The sequence below is a fragment of the Vulpes lagopus genome, chromosome 2 (genome assembly GCF_018345385.1).
Source record: "Vulpes lagopus strain Blue_001 chromosome 2, ASM1834538v1, whole genome shotgun sequence".
In the NCBI taxonomy this organism is placed as follows: Eukaryota; Metazoa; Chordata; class Mammalia; order Carnivora; family Canidae; genus Vulpes; species Vulpes lagopus.
This window is the reverse complement of record NC_054825.1, coordinates 129,354,249-129,371,452: the sequence shown is the minus strand read 5'-3', so window position 1 is coordinate 129,371,452 and position 17,204 is coordinate 129,354,249. Positions and strand designations below refer to the sequence as shown.

At 42.0% G+C, this 17,204-nt stretch overlaps 1 protein-coding gene across 3 annotated transcripts in view; it reads right to left on the bottom strand.

Moving 5' to 3' along the window:
- Positions 1–6,982, bottom strand: part of FBP2 (fructose-bisphosphatase 2) — a 43,544-nt gene extending 36,562 nt beyond the window's left edge. Inside the window, exons 1-3 of one of the 3 annotated variants that reach the window (XM_041744484.1) lie at positions 6,709–6,982; positions 2,471–2,633; positions 105–197 (exon numbers count right to left, since the gene is read on the bottom strand). In XM_041744484.1, coding sequence (XP_041600418.1) covers positions 105–197; positions 2,471–2,633; positions 6,709–6,878 — 426 coding nt within the window. In that variant the 5' untranslated portion in view covers positions 6,879–6,982. The remainder of the gene's footprint in view (positions 1–104; positions 198–2,470; positions 2,634–6,708) is intronic. The other 2 variants (XM_041744483.1, XM_041744485.1) reach the window with 2 other exon arrangements.
- Positions 6,983–17,204: the final 10,222 nt, after the last annotated feature.

The following is a 17,204-nucleotide window of genomic DNA, read 5'->3' as shown; positions in this document are numbered from 1 at the left end:
GTGGGAGGACAAAGGCTAAAACTCCAACCTAGTGAATCCCAGCCCAGGAACCTTCCAGAAACTACCAGAGGGAAGGGGCATTAAAGATCAGACTATCTACTCACCTTTCTATAGATGGCAAAGATGGTTCCAATGGAGGCCAAGCAGTCAATGTTTGAAGATCCATCCAATGGGTCAAAGCAGACCACATACTTCCCCTAAATGCACAGAGGGAAGAGCCACCTGATTGGTTCCCTTCCAAACAACACACTCTGTAAATGTCTGTACACAGCAGGTAACACTATATCAAAAAGTGATTTAGAGCAAAAGGATATCCTTATCAAAAAATATAATTACCTGAGGATGGCAAAGTGTATCAGCATCTATGAATCATGAGCTCAGGCCAACCTGCCCATAGACTGATGAGTTGATGCCCACATGGGGCAATTGAGGTCCCATCCACCTCCAGGCCTCCTCTGGAACCACCCTCCCCTCTTGTGTGGGTCCACTGGGAGCTCAGAGCTGCTGGAGGTGTGAGAAGAAACCAGGTCTGAAAGTGGCACCTGGCCCAGAAGAGGTGGAGAAGCTGAAGATAAACCTGGGCTAGCTCTACCCATACCCACGGGAAGGTCAGTTACAGATTTATTCATGATTCTTTCTGAACCACTCTGCAGATAGCCTTTCCTCATTTTGGAATGTTTTTGCCGAAAGACTGGAAAATCTCAGAACAATGCCCCAGGGCCTCTGGATCTGTCTTATTAAGAGAGCTAGTATGCATAAGTAGTCAGGGGAATAAAAAAGTCCTAGGCTTTGCTGCATCCAACCCACCTGCCCTATGCAAAGACCAGAAGACAGAGTGAGTGGGATCATTCTAGCCCACCCACACTGCTGTCACAGACTGTTCCAGCTGACATTCCATGGAAAATACCAGATACTTTTTACAGGCCTCCTATGTGCAAGGTTCCAGGAGCACTTTAGTGATGGGGTCAGAGTCTCCTGGCTAATTAAACACAGGTAATATAATATCAAGTTAGATGGGAATCATTTCTCCTAACCTCTGAAATTACTTTTCCCTGACTTTTGGTGAGTAATGCCCTAGCTTAAGCTGACCTTTCTTTCTTTTTTATTCCTTCCTCAATGGGGGTGAAGGTAGGCTAAAAAGTGGGATAATCCATAAATTTGGAAATTCCCCATTCTCCCTGTAGATAATTCAACTGAGCCCATTCATTCATGCACGCATTCACTCAATGGATATCTGTTGAATATCTAGCATATGCTGGAAAATGTTCAAGAACTAGCACTAAGGGGATCCCTGGGTGGCGCAGCGGTTTGTCGCCTGCCTTTGGCCCAGGGCGCAATCTTGGAGACCCGGGATCAAATCCCACATCGGGCTCCCATTGCATGGAGCCTGCTTCTCCCTCTGCCTATGTCTCTGCCTCTGTGTGTGTGTGTGTGTGTGTGAGAGAGAGACTATCATAAATAAATAAAAATTAAAAAAAAAAAAAGAACTAGCACTAAGACCTATGTAGATAGGCCAACTGGGGAAGAAAGTGATAGATTAGATCAGAGAGACGATCAGGGGCATGTCGGTGGGAACTAAAAAATAAAATAAAATCAATAAAATTGATTTGACTGAAAATAATCACTGAAATAACACTGAAAATAATCAGTGTAATCTAGTTTAAATTGTAGGAGATGAGAGTAAAGTACTTTGCACAGTCCGTGGTTTACAACAGGTGTTTAATAAATTTGGCTTTACCTCTTCCATACACTCAGCTAATTATGAAGAAATGGTCTTCAACATCCAATGTATAAAACAAGGACCAGTCTCAGTATTTCTTTTGTATCACAGCTGAACATGGATTGAATTTTTGGCCACCAGCAAACCTGTCTTTAATGAATTGTTTATGAAACCAGAATGACTACAGACCCTCCCTGGTCATGCCCTGCCAATGTATGAGCAAGTTTGCCAGTGTATGAAGGCAAGAGGACACAATCTTTATGATTTCTTTCTTACATGAGTTTAACAGCTTGTCAGGCATGAAGAAATCTCTGCTGAAACCGGAGCCCCCTTGAGAAGTGTGAGATGGGGAATAGAAGTGGAGTGAAGCAGTTCCTGCTCTCCCCAGGAACTCTACTTTTTATTGGACTTGATGATTTTGAAGCCACAAAAAAAAAAAAAAAATGCAGCACTTGTTCTGAGCACATGAAGCGAAAACCCATGAACTCCACCTGCTGAGGCATTTTCAGTAAATTACTTTGATTTATTTCTTAAATGAATCACCTCATTATGGAACTTTTTTTCACTAGACAGCCTAAGACTTCTAACTAAAGAAGTATGCAACCCATTTTTTTTCCAAAAGAAAACAAAAGTTAAGGAATAGAAGAAAATCTCAGAAACTACAGAAAAGCAAGAAAACCAAAACGTCTTCCCAACTCAGTCGTACCACCTACTGGTGAAAGGGGATCTGCGTGTGTGCCCCACACTCACTCTCTTCTCCTTGGGTGTGATGATGGCGTCTTTATTCTCCTCCGAAACCAGGACACAGGTGCTGTAGGAGGATTGTAGCATGTTGATGACCAGGGCATTGGATAACACGTCCAGTTTCTTCACCTCATCCCCGGTCACATTCACAGTTCCCGCAATTCCATACCTAAGAAAAGGAAGGTCTGAATGAAGGAATCCCTACTCCAGCAAAGTCCAAATGCTAAGACACTACCATTGCATCCCACCACCCCCTTCACAGTCATAGAGTCTCCACATTGTACAGACCAAGTATAACATGTCCCCCAGCGGTGACTCTCAACCTTGCTGCCTCACACCCCAGGGATATTGTCAGGTCCCCTTCTTCTCACAATGATGCTAACCAGGATTCAATCGTAATAAAATACAAACCTGCATTTGGCAGTGGGAAGTGAAGGGAAGAGCTAGCTCATAAAGTCAGACACATTGCCTGCATTCCTGACCCCAAAGAGTCAAGGCCTGTGGCTTTCTGGGGCTGAAATTGTAAGTATTTGTTGATGACCCTCCAGTGGTTAGGCCTGGTGGGCAGGATGAAAAATTGCCTTGTGGTATGTTTGCATTACTTAGGAAGGAAACTTGGGGACAGATTTAACTGATTTCATTCTTCACCACCATTTGAGCAAGGTAAGAAAAACTCTAGCTAGCTTTATGTTTTAGAACACCGGTCTGCAAAGATCTCCCACCTTCCACGATCATGGGCAGGATCCTTCTCACATGCCAGCCAGATCACTCTGGTCTCACCCAGCATTCCTACATGGGCTTAAGGCCCCACCACACTTGCCTTACTGGCACCCCTGGGCTTGCTGCCCTACCCCCACACTCTTCTCTCCAAGGGTGGCATGGCTCTTACCCCACTCAAGCCTTTTTCATTTCAACTGTCACAAAGGTCCTGTTGCCACCAGCATCCAGAAAACTGCTCCTCTCCTTCTCACCCTCACTCATGGTGTTCCTCCCACAGGAATGCTGTCAGCCAACCATCAGCTTCTTCCAACTCTTCTTCCTGATTCCTTCTGAAAGCTTCCCTGGTCTCACCACACACCAGGCACGCTCCAGTCATCTCCTCCACAGCAGTTCCCAATCTGTTCATGGGAATACCTTTCCTGCTGGATTATCTGCCCACTGAATCCTAGAATGGCGGCCTTCTGTCCTGGTTTCCATAGTGCCCAAGGACGTAGCAGATGCTCAATACATGTTCACTGAATTGTGAAGAAGGCATGGCAGGAAAGTAATTTTCCTACTTCTCCTTTTCTTAATGCCATTTATTTGTCGAAGGAATCCTCAAGTGGTTCTAACAGGCACCCAGGATTGAGACTAATGATCTACCCTAAGCAGGGGACAACTCTATTCCCACCCTCTTCCTTGACTGACGGCCTTCCTCCAGGTGCTAACCTTAACCTCCATCAAACCCCTCCTTCCAGAAAGAATGGGAGCTCATTCATAATGAGGTCTAATTGTCTGACAACTGCTTTGAGTTAGGTCATGGAGGTAAGAGGGCTTTATATCCCGCAGGACAATAATCTTGTACCATTTTAACTAATATTAAAGCTTCAGTGACAATTTTTAAGTGCATATCCTACCACTTTGACAGTAGAAAACCATGAAGATGTTTCCAGGAGAAGCATTCTAGCAGTCCCTTCTTCCTACAGCAATGAGCGGACAAAAAAAGAAGAAAAAACTTGAAAATTTCTGATCCCTTTTGCATCCATGGAGTTTGTGCTTTTTCCCAGAAAAAAAGGAAGCAAAAGAATGAGGGGCTTGAGGGCCCCCAGAATGGGAAAGGGGCGGGAGTCTGTGAAAGTCCCATATTCATGAGCAGAGTTGCTCCAGGACAGAGAGCCCACCTTCTGGTGTGAAGCAATTCCAGGGTCCTGTTAAAATAATCTCAGCATTTTGTTAGGAAGAAGGACTTTCCAGACAATAGGCTTCTCACAGTGCCATTTTGGTGTTTCTTACCGAGGGACCAGGAGAAGGGTGTCATCTGAATGAGGAGGCCGTGGGGCTCCCCCAGCCCGGGGGGGAGCTGAAGGTGGAGCTGAAAGGTGGAGTCTGACGTATAGATTCACGGGCTGCACCTGTCACCTAGTGGACAATCGGCAGCATGGACCAGACAGCTGGCAAATTTCCCCAGATCTGGGCTTGGAACCAGTGTAAAAATGAGCATCTACTGAACATGTATTATTATGGATCTGGCACTGTTGAAATCTACATCTCAGGGATTCACTAAGCCTTACAACCCCCCTAGAAGTTGGGGGCTGTTAACTTCCCCACCATTTTACAAGTGGGAAACTGAGTCCTGGCAAGAGTAGACAATCACATGGAAGGAAGAGCCCCAACTTCGATGAACACCCTATTATCCAATTCCTGAGTCCACTTCATCTGGACACTCAATAGTCACAAAGTTAGAGTTCTGAGGCTGATTAGTACAACCCTATTACTGCAGCCACTGCATCCTGAACAGAGGAAGAGCATATGAAGGTGGGTGAATAATACTGAAGTGTCAGCAAGCATTGGAGATGCCCAGAAAATGGCTTTAAGCATAGCATGGCCCATATCCGGGGACAGGAAAAGTCACTTTTTAGTGTCATTCAGCACAGCCCATGACCTGGTAGGAGCAGGCAGAGACAGATGGCTGCACCTCGCATCATGGAGGTCCTTAAGCATAGAGCTTGGCCATTAACACTGAATGAGGTGATAATACAGTTACATCAATAAACAGAGTGAGGAAAGCCAATCATAATGCTCCATTTTAAGTAGGCTCCATTTTAAGTAAGCCTGGTGTTGGGTGTGGAGCCCAACACCAGGCTTGAACTCACGACCCTGAGATCAAGACCTGAGCTGAGATCAGAGTCAGACACTTAACCGACTGAGCCACCCAGGCACCCCAGAATGCTATCAAATTTATGTGTTGTTGTTAAAAGAACATAATTGTTAAGAATTAATATTTTAAATCATTAGATTCTGTTATTTCCTCATTTTGGAGGAATGATAATAACAAGTCCCTTCAACTTTTGAGAGGACCTTCATTGGAATTGCTACAAAGAAAATGGAACCCCAGAGAAAGCTTCTTTTTATTGCAGATCTAAACCGGACACTGGGCTGTGTGAAAATTTAAAAAGGGAAACCTTACTAAAATTGAGCCAGGAGGGGGAGCCCTCACACTGTGCCACTGGAGGTCATTGCAGGAAGTGTTGTCAAGTCCAGACCCCAAAAGAAGAATCCTTCAGGAAATCATCAATTTCAGGCGTCTACAGGGGAAGACCTACATTGCATCTCCTACAAGTAACTAACTACCCCAGCGACTCAGCCAATAAAAAACCATGATGGCCCTGAACCCTTTCTTTTCACTTTTGTTCAAAACAACCCCTGCCAATTTCCTTCTCCATAAATAATCTTCTTTTCCTTTGTTAGACCAGCCTATGGTTTTTGGCATAGCTTGCTTGTCCCATATTGCAATTCTCTATTATTCTCCAATAAACTAGTCTTTACTGGTAAAATAACAGACTTATTTTGTAAGGTCAGCAGCTGTGACAGTCAGCAACTGTAGCATGAATGTGGCCTTGTTCTGTGCCTAGACAGAGTATGGAAGAGAACAAAGCAGAAGAACGCTCTGCATTCCCTCTTCCTAGAGACACAGAACACTTCCAGCTTGCTGCACACCAACTAGAGAAGAAGATAAAGAGTCACCGAGAAGAAATTTAAAAATTGTTTTAAAAGCAAAAACTCCTTTCCATAGTAAGCCTGGACCTCCAGGACAGGAAGTTATTTGGTAAATGATTCCTAGCCTGAGCACATTGACAGAGTTCATGGCAATAAAATGGCTCATATCTGCTAAGAGCATAAAGCGAAGTAAGTCTTCCTCGCTGTTTCTTTGTGCCACAAGAGACAAGTCACAATAATTCAATCTATGTCTTTAATGCAACGAGCCCCTAAGCTTATCATCATTATAATACATTGCAACTGGAAAAGTTACATATAAAAAAAAAGGAAAAAGAAAACATGTATTATTTTTTCTCCATATCACGTCTCCCAAGGATTTTTGTTCCTTTCTTGAACAAGTCAAAAGCCCCTTTATCAAAGTCAGAAACTTTGAAAGCACCTTCCCTCCAGGGCACAGAGGCAAATGGCTTTTGCCACCCAGCTGGCCCAGACCCCCGCGGCTGTGCTCACGCCCCCCTGGGCCCGAGCACCTGCTCCCCCAGACTCACAGGTGGGCCAGGCCGGCCTTGCGCACAGCCGAGGAGATGGCTTTGATGGCTGTCAGCATGGAGTTCAGCAGTTGTGTGAGCTCCCCCGTCCCTTTGGCCTGACGCCCTTTCTCCATAACGTAGCGGGTCAGGGTGAGCATGTCCGTTTCGAAGGGGCTTCTGTCCGACATCGCGGCGGGTACCTTCAAATCCTTCTTTTCTCCCGGGGAGGCTTGTTTATCTCTGCAGCCTGGGGCTCCTCGGTGTCTGAGCTGGTGTCTGCGAGCCCTGCCAGGACCTTTAAGGAAAAGGTGCCCCAACCCACGTGATTCAGATAACTGGGCAAGCCTTCAAGGAAACCTCTCTGGTGAGCCTGATTTTGAAGGCTGCCAAAGCACCACAAGCAAGCCGTAAATAGAATCAGGCAGCCCAGAAACACACACCTGCTTTCTCTTGATGAACCTTTTTTCTTTAAAGATCCTAGGAGGCAATTATTAAGTAAGTGGTGGGAGAAAAGAAATCCAGCCACTAAAAACAATGATCCACAAAACCGTCTCATTCAAGGACTTGGAAGGCTTTACATGTATCTCCTGCAGAACCTAATTCCCCAGTGGCACACTGGCAGATATCTTATCTGGGGTATAGGTCACCTAATAAAATAATGGCAATCCTGGGACCTCTTAGCCTGCGGTCTTTTATAAGCATTTGGAAAGGGTGCTTTTTATTTCCAAAAAGCACGTATGACTGACTGGGTATCTATAATAGATATCAAAACTAGAAGAAGAAAATTACTTCCTAGCATGGTGCTTCACATCAGGGTTGTTTTATCAATGCCTGTAGATTTGTGCTTTGAATTCAAAAATACCACCTGCTTACTGAACGGAAACACTAGAGAAGAACATAAAGAAACATGAGAGTCCTTACCACCAGCCCAGCCCCCAACCTACTCTCTAGAACTAGCTGAGCTGCTGAGAGTCTGTGTTGGCAATAGGCACTGCTGGGGACCTGCATAGGGTAGATCAAGAACTTTCTCTAGGGCTACACAGACCTGGCACTGAGTCCCAAGCTAGTTATCTGCTAGTTTTCCTGGGAAAGTTCCTGAAGCCTCAATTTCTTCTCTTGTAAATGGGAACAGCAGTAAAACATCTACCTGATAGAATGGTTGTCTGGATTAAAAGCAGTAAGATGAACCTGGCACATAGTATGTACTTAGTGTCTGTTAGCTATTATAGATAAATACATAACTATTTTAGATGCATGTGTATTGCGTGTACATGGAGTTTAGATGTATATATAACTATTGTTATAATTTTTAGAGGGATATATAACTATTTTAGATGTATATATAACGATTACGTGCACATTTTGCAAAATAGAAGAATATACACATTGCTCTGCAATGTTTTTTTCTTTTGACAATTGTTTCAATCAGAATGCGTTTAGCTGCAAGTAAGAGAAAACTCAGATGATTTAGATATGTGTGTGGGGGGGGTATTTTTCTCATATTTTCTCTTCAGTTCACTAGGAGGTAGCTGCTGGCATTTACTTAGCTATTCAAGGGTTCCACTAGGGGCGCTTCTACTTCTTCTGTTATCCTTGGTCATCTGGCTTCTGCCTCCAAGGTAAGACATCTCAAGAGCACAAAATGGCAACCACCATTCTGAACATCTAACCCACATTGAAGACCCAAAGAGTGGAGAAAGGTGTTCCAATCTACCAATCACATCAGTTCCCTTTTTTAGAAAAGAAATGTTTCCCCAAAACTCAGCCCCCCCAGACACACACACACACACACACACACACACACACATACACACACCAGTGGACTTCTACCTACATAGCTTTGGCCAGATTTCTGAGCTGTGGTGACCCCTTGCTACAAGGGTTGGGCACTGGTATTCCATGGACCAACCAACCTAACGTGGCTACCATAGCAAAATATCTTAGAAATATACATCCATGTCGGTACAGAGATACACTGCATTGCAGTGTGTGGACTGTTAGATTATTTTGGAAATGCTCACTCTTGAAACAATGCTTCAACAAGTTTCTGTATCTTTGTGCACATGTTTGTATGAGGCCTTCAGTAAGATACAGCTGTACGAGGGGAACTGCCCTGTCAGATTATTCTAATTTTGACATCTCCAGGATCTAAACCAGAAAGCTCTCTTTCTTTACTGAGAGCTTCAGGGAATTGTAAGAACTATAGAAGGGAATATCTTTGATCTTGCTATGTCCTACTGCCATTAACAAAGTTAATCTGTTTCGTTTTTCTTTTTTTTATAATATACTTTTTTAAGATTTTATTTATTTATTCATGAGAGACACAGAGAGAGAGAGTCAGAAATACAGGCAGAAGGGAGCCCGACATGGGACTCGATCCCAGGTCTCCAGGATCATGCCCTTGGCTGAAGGCGGTGCTAAACCGCTGAGCCACCGGGACAGCCCTGCTAAACCGCTGAGCCACCGGGACAGCCCTGTTTTGTTTTTCAAACGAGAGATCAACAATGATTTTCCTGACATAATTACAGGAAGAGCAGTGGTTGGATGTCCTGGGCCAAGAGAGTGTCTTGGTTATTAGTTCCTAGGTTTCCTTTGAAATATAACATTGACATCAAAGGATTTTCTACATGGTGGTGTGGAATGAGGGCCTTCACATCTTGCCTAGAGAAATGATTGTGGCTATTCACACAAATACCCATTTATAAATATTTATAGTAGCTCTATTGATAATGTCAGAGACTGCAAACCCATCTGCTCTTCAGTGAATGGATAAACCAACTGAAGTAGATCCATAAAATGGAATAGTATACAGCAATAAAAAGGAACAAACTTGTTACATACAGCCCTGGGACAAATCTCAAAGGCATTAAACTAAGTGAAAGATCCCAGTCTCAAAGACTATATAGGTATTATTCTGTTTATATTTTGAAAAGATAAAATTAATAAATATAATATAAAAACAATTCCAAGGTTACCAGGGCCTGAGGGTATGAGCAGGGTTAGGACAAGGGAGGGATTTTGTACCCAATAGAACTGTTCCATATCCTAATTTTAGTGATGGCAATTTGAATCTGTATGTGTGTTAAACTCGAATAACTGTACATTTTTTAAAAATTCATTTTACTGTAGGACAAAATATAAAATGGACCATGGACAGTCTGCACACAGTACCAATTTTACCAGGAGTAAAATTGAAGGTATTTAGAAATTTCTATAGCAATTTTCCTATGTTATGTTTGCTCTGACTATATTAAAATGTGATTTAAATCTAGCAGTCAAATATGATTTAAATTTAAATGAAATTATAACCTAACACTAAACAATCAGGGCTCACATTTTGCATGTAATTGTTTTTTATTTGTTATTGTTTTTATTTGTAAATTGTTATTTATTTTCATTTTTCCAGGTTTGTTTTTTTGTTTATTTTACCATTTTAAGCATGCAGTGCAGTGGCATCAAATACACTCACAGTGTTGTGCATCCCTCATCACCATCCATCTCCAGAACTGTTTCATCTCCCCCAATTGAAATTCTGCTTAAACAATAACTCTCTTCATTGGCCTTTCCTGTAATTCTTATATTATGTTTTATAAAAAGTATCTGTTAACAAGAGATTGGAAGTGAAACCAACCCACCAGTGCTTCAGTGCAACTACTTGGAGAAGCTCTGTGCTTGGTGCACTGCAGATGTTAAGAATAAGCAGAAGGCTGGAGAATTTGAAGACAGGGAGGAAGAGGTGTTGGCTAGTGTTATTTATAAGTGGTCAATGACTCATCCATAAAGGGAACAGGGGAGGGTCTGCTATTTCTGCCACCATCTGGCCCATGCTGACAGCAATCATACCCCTTCGCAGCTACACTTAAATGTTAGAAGTTCGAGTTACCCAATGATCTAAAATTGCAACCGATGACCTTTCAGCAAATGCCAAAGTTCTTTTAGGGCATACAACAGAGTGGAAACAGAGCCGCCATGGTGGAAACCCGGGGAAAGAAAGAGCAGTATCTAGTCTACATGTATTTCAGTGCTACTGATACACTGGTGATCCCAAAAGCTGCCCATGGCCTTGCTCTGCTTGGAGGAAGATGCTGACAGACCCCAATCTATGTGAATAAGGACAAGCAGACCCTCTTGATAGTTGAGGCAACCCTGCTCTTGCATCGGGATCTGAAGACAAAGACAAGGATCTAGAATGTGACTCTAGAGTATCAATGAACGGATGATTCTTTGTTAGCACAACTCTACTAAGATGGTTTATATACGCTCTCTCATGTGATCCCAGCATATGGGTTTTTTTTTTAAGTTTTCAATCAGAAAAGGTTTTATCATAAAAAACAATGCCATCAGGCAAAAATGCAAAAAATATGCAATTGTGGCAAAATGTTTACAAATATCTACACATTAGCCCCATAGTACTGCAGTGTTTACTATGTACCTGAGCACACAACATGGAAGGCCACTGGAAGCTGCTCCACATGGGGAATCTGATTCCTTGTGAATCAACCCACTTTTCCTCTGTACCAATGAAATAAGCTTAAGCTTCAACTTTGTAGAATTACAGAAAACAAAGACAGGAAACTCCAATCCAATTTCTGCTTTCCTGTAATATGGTTATACCAAGTCCAGTTTCAATGCATGAAAAATATATAGAAAAGTGCTGTATACATTCTTCAAGTGGAAAAACAAAGTTTAACTTTGTTAAGCTGGGACTTAACAGTGGAACTGGCCCATGTTCGACCTATTTTTTTTTTAAGATTTTATCTATTTATTCATGAGAGACAGAGAGAGAGAGAGAGAGAGGCAGAGACAGGCAGAGGGAAAAGCAGGCTCCATGTAGGATGCAGGGAGCCCGAAGTAGGACTCAATCCCCGCCCTGGGCCGAAGGTGGCGCTAAACTGCTGAGCCACCCGGGCTGCCCCTTTTTATTAAGATTTTACTTATTCATGAGAGATACAGAGAGAGGCAAAGACATAGGCAGAAGAAGAAGTAGGCTCTCCGTGGGGAGCCCAATGCGAGACTTGATCCCAGGACCCCGGGATCAGGACCTGAACCAAAGGCAGATCCTCAACCACTGAGCCACCCAGGTGCCCCTCAACCTATGTTTCTTTTTGTTTTGTTTTTTTGTTTTGTTTTGTTTTTATAAATTTATTTTTTATTGGTGTGCAATTTGCCAACATACAGAATAACACCCAGTGCTCATCCCGTCTAGTGCCCCCCTCAGTGCCCGTCACCCATTCACCCCCACCCCCGCCCTCCTCCCTCTCCACCACCCCTAGTTCGTTTCCCAGAGTTAGGAGTCTTCATGTTCTGTCTCCCTCACTGATATTTCCTACCCATTTCTTCTCCTTTCCCTTCTATTCCCTTTCACTATTATTTATATTCCCCAATGAATGAGATCATATAATGTTTGTCCTTCTCCGATTGACTTACTGCACTCAGCATAATACCCTCCAGTTCCATCCACGTCGAAGCAAATGGTGGGTATTTGTCGTTTCTAATGGCTGAGTCATATTCCATTGTATACATAAACCACATCTTCTTTATCCATTCATCTGTCGATGGACACAGAGGCTCCTTCCACAGTTTGGCTATTGGGGACATTGCTGCTAGAAACATCGGGGTGCAGGTGTCCCAACGTTTCATTGCATCTGAATCTTTGGGGTAAATCCCCAACAGTGCAATTGCTGGGTCGTAGGGCAGGTCTATTTTTAACTCTTTGAGGAACCTCCACACAGTTTTCCAGAGTGGCTGCACCAGTTCACATTCCCACCAACAGTGCAAGAGGGTTCTCCTTTCTCCACATCCTCTCCAACATTTGTTGTTTCCTGCCTTGTTAATTTTCCCCATTCTCACTGGTGTGAGGTGGTATCTCATTGTGGTTTTGATTTGTATCAACCTATGTTTTAATTTGGTTGTAACCACTGTGCTTTTTACTTTTATTCTCATCTTGCTGTGCATTAAAAAATAATAGTAATAGTACTTTTTTAATAATAATTTTTTAGAGCAGTATAGGCTTACATACAATTGAGAGGAAGTGTGGAGATTCCCTATTCCCCCCTGCACCCACACATACACAGCCTCCCCTGCTGCCAACATCACTCACGAAAGTGATATATTTTTTAAAAAGAATGACCTTACACTGACTCATCATAATCACCCAAAGTCTATAGTTTGCCTTGGGTTCACTTTGGGGGTTGCTTATTCTATAGGTTTAGACAAACATATAATAACTATCATCATGATAGCATACAAAGTTTTCTTACTGCCCCCAGAAATCCTCTGTACTCTTCCTGTCCATCTCTCTTTCTGCCCCCACAGCCCCTGCCAACCACTGATCTATTTACCGTCTCCATTGTTTTGCTTTTTCTAGAATGTCATAGAGTTAGAATCATACATCATGTAGCCTTTTCATTTTGGCTTCTTTCTCTTAGAAATATGCATCTAAGTTTCTCCCATGTCTTTTCATGGCTTGATAGTTCATTTCTTTTAAGCACTGAATAATATTCCATTGTCTACATGGACCACAGTTTATATATCCATTCACCCACTAAAGGGCATCTTGGTTGCTTCCAAGTTTTTGCAGTTATGAATAAAGCTACTATAAATGACTTTGTGCAAATTATTGTATGATGTAAGTTTTCAGCAACTTTGGGTAAGTATCAAGTCCTGTGATTGCTGGATCACATGGTGAGTGTGTTTAGTTTTATAAGAAAACTGCCAAGCTGTCTTTCAGAGTAGCTAGATCACTTGGCACTCCCACCAGCATTGAATGAGAGGCCCTGTTGCTTCACATCCTCATCAGCATTTGGTGTAGTCAGTGTTCCGGATTTTGGCTATTCTAAAAAGTGTGTAGGGGTGTTGCTTTAATTTGCATTTCCTTGATGGCATATGATGTGGAGCATCTTTTCATATGCTTATTTGCCATCTGTGTATCTTCCTTGGTGAGGTGTCTGTTAAGGAGTTGTTTTCTTTTTTATCAGTTGTTTTCTTATTGTTGAGTTTTTAAGAATTATTTGTATATTTTGGGTAACAGTCCTTTATCAGATGTGTCTTTTACAAATATTTTCTTCCAGACTATGGCCTGTCTTCTCATCCTCTTGACAGTGCCTTTCTCAGAACGGAAGTTTTTCATCTTAATGAAGTCCAGCTTATCAGTTACTTCTTTCATGGATCATGTCTTTGGTGTCATATCTAAAAGTCCTTGTCATACCCAAGCTCATCTAGGTTTTTCACCTATATTATCTTCTAGGAGTTTGACATTTTATATTTAAGCCTATGATTCATTTTTTAAAAGATTTTATTTATTTATTCATGAACATCACAGAGAGAGAGGCAGAGACATAGGCAGAGAGAGAAGCAGGCTCCCTGTAGGGAGCCCGATGTGGGACTCAATCCCAGGACCATGACCTGAGCCAAAGGCAGACACTCAGCCACCGTGCCACCTGATTCATTTTGAGCTAATTTTTGTAAGGGGTATAAGGTCTGTGTCTAGATTCATTTTTGTGCATGTGCATGTCTGGTTGTCCCAGCACCATTTGTTCAAGAGACTATCTTTGCTGCATTGTATTCCCCTTGCTCCTTTGTCAAAACTCAGTTGACTATATTTATGAGGGTCTGTTTCTGGGCTCTCTATCCTGTTCCATTGATCTATTTGCCTGTTCTTTCATCAATAACACACTATCTTAGTTACTCTAGATTTTAAAAAATATTTATTTATTTATTTATTTATTTATTTATTTATTTATTTGAGAGAGAGAGAGAGTAAGCATGAGTGGGAAGAGGAGCAGAGGGAGAGAGAGAAACAGACTCCGCACTGAGCATGGAGCCTGATGTGAGGCTTGATCCCACAACCCCAAGACCATGACCCAAGCTGTAATCAATGAGCCCAACTGACTAAGCCACTCAGGTACCCCTTAATTACTGTAGATTTATAGTAAGTCCTGAAGTTGGGTAGCATCAGTCCTCCAATTTTATTCTTCTCCTTCAGTGTTGTGTTGGCTATTCTGGGTCTTTTGCCTATCCACATAAACTTTAGAATTAGTTGGTCAATATTCATAAAATAACTTGCTGGAATTTTGGTTGGGATGGCACTGAATCTATAAATCAAGTTGGGAAGAACTGACATCTTGACAATATTGAGTCTTCCTATCCATGAGCATAGAATAACTCTCCATTAATTTAGTTCTTCTTTGATTGCATGCATCAGAGTTTTGTAAACCTTATACATAATTTGTTAGATTTATATGCAAGTATTTCATTTTGTTGGGTGCTCCCTCTGAGGCTATAGGGATGAATCCTTCCTTGCTTCTGGTAGCTGTTGGCATTCCTTGGTTTCTTTGCCTTGTGAACACATCAGTCTAGTCTCTGCTTCCATATTTTCAATGCACATCTGCCTTTGGCTCAGGTTATGATCTCAGGTTCCTGAGATCAAGCCCTGCATTGAAACAGGCTGAGCAGGGAGCCTGTTTCTCCCTCTACCTCTACCCCTCTACTCGTTCTCTCTCTCTCTCTCTCTCTCTGACAAATAAATAAATTTTTTATTCCTTAATTTAATTAAATCTGCAAAGATTCTCTTTCTAAATAAGGTCAGGTTCACAGGCTCCAGGGATTTGGATGTGGATATGTCATTGGGGGGTGGGGGGTGGCCACTATAGTCATCCTGGAATTATTTCCAATTCTGAAGCTGGGGACCAGGGACCACAGTCACTCTGAGAACTTTAAGAACCAATGATGTTCATCTGGAGTTTCTACCCTCTTCCTGGTTACAGGGTCTCCCATCAAATGCCCAGTGGCATAGCATGGTGGCAAAGCCAGGACAGATGGGTGCTTCAAGTCAAACTGGATTTAGCTTTTGGTAAAAGACACAAAACAGCAAGTATGCCATTGTGGAGAAATTCCTCTACTGATATACTTTAAAATATTTAGAAGTTAGCTTAAGTACAGGCATGATTTTTAACTTGGAACATAAGGAGTATAGCTATGGAATCTATAGGAACTACCGTCAGAGCTGTAGGTGGCACGGAGGCATGGGGACCTCTTTACAAATCCTACTAATGCTGTTACTGAGGAATCTAATAGAAAATCCCAGCAGCCAAATATTTGACTGGTTTAAGGGGGTGTTTTCCTTTGCAAAGAGAACATTATGTGTTTTGATTAGGAGTAGGAGGGAGCTCCTGTTTTAGGGACAGCATGACAAGTGGAGCCTGAGAAGCAACACACCTGAGTTTTTGCCAAGTCTCTACATAGTGCTCAGTGAACACCATCCTTTCATCCTTGTCCTCTTCCTCATGGACATCTCAGGATTTCCAAGGTCAAAACCAACTTCAAAATTCCATGAATCATCAGAGGAGAATCACTGTTCATGCTGCTGATTCTCTAAGTCTGTGACTGTCTTCCTTTCTCAAAGAAAAAGAGAAAGACTGGATACATCCACAGCAGAACACAAGTAAGTATTAGTTGAAAACTCTTAGTTAAATAACCAGTGGCCTTATTAAGAGACACCACACAGAACATACAAACAAAAGTAAAGTAAAGGTATCTTTCTGTGATTTTGCTTGTTTTATCATGGCACCAGGTAGAGGAATATTATTTCCCATCCAGCTGTCTTAATAAAATGGCCCCCAGATCGCCACATCTCCCTCAGGGCTTTGAGAGCCAGGAGCTACAAGGACTAAGCTACAAGAAGTTAAAAATCAAAAGGTGTTTTGTGAGTTCAGGAGACTTTTCCTGAGAGGCACAGTCACAGCTGGAGTGGGAAAAATACTGGCTCTGCGTCTGGTCAGTGACAAAAGCAGATCCAATGCTTGAGATCAAACTAAGTTCCCTGTTGGAAAACACAAAAGTAGCAGGGATTGTTTGGAGGGAAAGGAACAGGATTTACACATTTTAAGCTCACAAGTAAATATAGATATATTTATTATATATCTATATTTTAACATATTAATACATCAAACATACCTGAATATTTAATATTTATCATAATGTTTTTATTATTAATAAAATTTATATTTTAATGAATATGTTGAACATATTTGAGTTAATATATTTAATATATTAATTTATATTATATATCTGTATAGCAACATATTTATTCTGTATTATCATATTTTGCTTAAAACTAGATTTCAAGAAAGTTCACAGATGTTTCTTTTTTTTTTTTTTTTTTTTAAGATTTTACTTATTCATAAGAGACACACAGAGAGAGGCAGAGACACAGGCAGAGAGAGAAGCAGTCTCCATGTGGGGAGCCTGACGTGGGACTCGATCCAGGGTCTCCAGGATCACGCCCTGGGCTGAAGGCAGGCGCCAAACTGCTGAGCCACCCAGGTGTCCCACACAGATGTTTCTTAACATGTAACTTGCTATGTTGGAATTCTAGCCCAGGGTCAGCTAAGGAAGAAATTGCTTATATAGAGAGCCTAGTGAGACATATACTGCTTGCAACAAATTGTATTTCCTTAAGCCTTGTTTTTATGATGAATCTTTTTCCTTATTGTAATCAGACATTAGGGATTATT